The sequence below is a fragment of the Lolium perenne genome, chromosome 4, assembly GCF_019359855.2.
Source record: "Lolium perenne isolate Kyuss_39 chromosome 4, Kyuss_2.0, whole genome shotgun sequence".
NCBI classification, from domain to species: Eukaryota; Viridiplantae; Streptophyta; class Magnoliopsida; order Poales; family Poaceae; genus Lolium; species Lolium perenne.
Genome location: NC_067247.2, coordinates 342,581,353 through 342,582,675, shown reverse-complemented (window position 1 = coordinate 342,582,675; position 1,323 = coordinate 342,581,353). Strand labels below are relative to the sequence as shown.

General features: G+C 46.6%; 1 protein-coding gene across 1 annotated transcript; it reads left to right on the top strand.

Moving 5' to 3' along the window:
• Positions 1-255: 255 nt before the first annotated feature.
• LOC127316164 (uncharacterized) lies at positions 256-1,035 on the top strand. Its single transcript, XM_051346578.2, has one exon. It carries the CDS (start codon positions 256-258, stop codon positions 1,033-1,035), a length of 780 nt encoding a protein of 259 aa, XP_051202538.2.
• Positions 1,036-1,323: the final 288 nt, after the last annotated feature.

Genomic DNA, 1,323 nt, shown 5'->3' with positions numbered 1-1,323 from the left:
AGGTACCGGATGAGACGATCCTCTTTCTGCGCATTGTGGATAGATTGGGTGAATACTCTCCGTATTTCACCCAAAGAGTTGATGCTCTCAACCGTGCTGGGTTTTTCTCCCCTACAAAAGTGTACTGCGGCTTTGCGTCTGTTAGCTTATGGAGCCGCTGCAGATACAATAGATGAGTGGCTTAAGTTAGCTAGACAAACTTCATCAGATTGTCTAGATAGATTCTGTGAAGGCATCATTGACTGTTACGGGGAGATGTTTTGCCGTCGACCAACTGTCGAGGATACTCAGCATCTGTTAGCGAAAGCCGAGGAGCGTGGCTTTCCGGGCATGTTAGGGAGCATCGATTGCATGCATTGGCAGTGGAGGAACTGCCCAGTGGCTCATGCTGGTCAATTCACAAGGGGAGACATCAAGCACCCTACCATAATCTTAGAAACTGTTGCGTCGTATGACCGTTGGATCTGGCATGCCTTTTTTGGAGTGGCCGGGTCCAACAACGACATCAATGTACTCAACCAGTCGCCGTTGTTCACTGATGTGCTTAGGGGAGAAGCACCCGTAGTGAACTTCACGGTGAATGGACACGAGTACAACTATGGTTACTACCTTGTCGACGACATCTACCCCTCCTGGCCGGTGTTCATGAAAGGTGTTACTCTTCCACAAAGTGAAAAGCAGCGAGTGTTCACTGCTGCTCAATTAGCTTGGCGCAAAGATGTCGAGTGTGCCTTTGGAGTGCTGAAGGCTAGGTTCAACATTCTAGCAGTTCCGGGACGCTCCTACTCGAAGCGTACTCTTGGGTTGATCATGCGTGCATGTGTCATTCTGCACAACACGATCATCGATGATGAGCGTGGTACAAATTTGGAGAACAACTATGAGACAGTTGAGTCCAATGTCGGCTCTGCAATACACCACCATGCACCACCAAGCCTAGCAGCCAGGATTCAGATGGACAACGAAATGAGGGACTCACCGATGTATACACAACTCCAGCATGATTTGATTGAGCATGTGTGGGCTAATGCCTAGATTATGTAATTTTTTCAAATTTTTATGTAATCTTTTCAAATTTTTATGTAATTTTTTTATGATGTAATCGGTAACAATTTTAGTTCAATAAAATAATTTCCTTGCATTATTTTTAATGTTGTAATCTGAAAAAGAAATGCTGATGTCGAGGAGAGAGAAAAGCTGATGTGGAGGAGAGAGAAGTGAGAGCTGGCACTATAGCCCGTGCACTGGCACCGTGGGGTGAGAGTGGGGTGAGAGTGAGGAAAAAAGCTGACGTGGCGGGCTAGAGTGGGTGATGCATTGGCA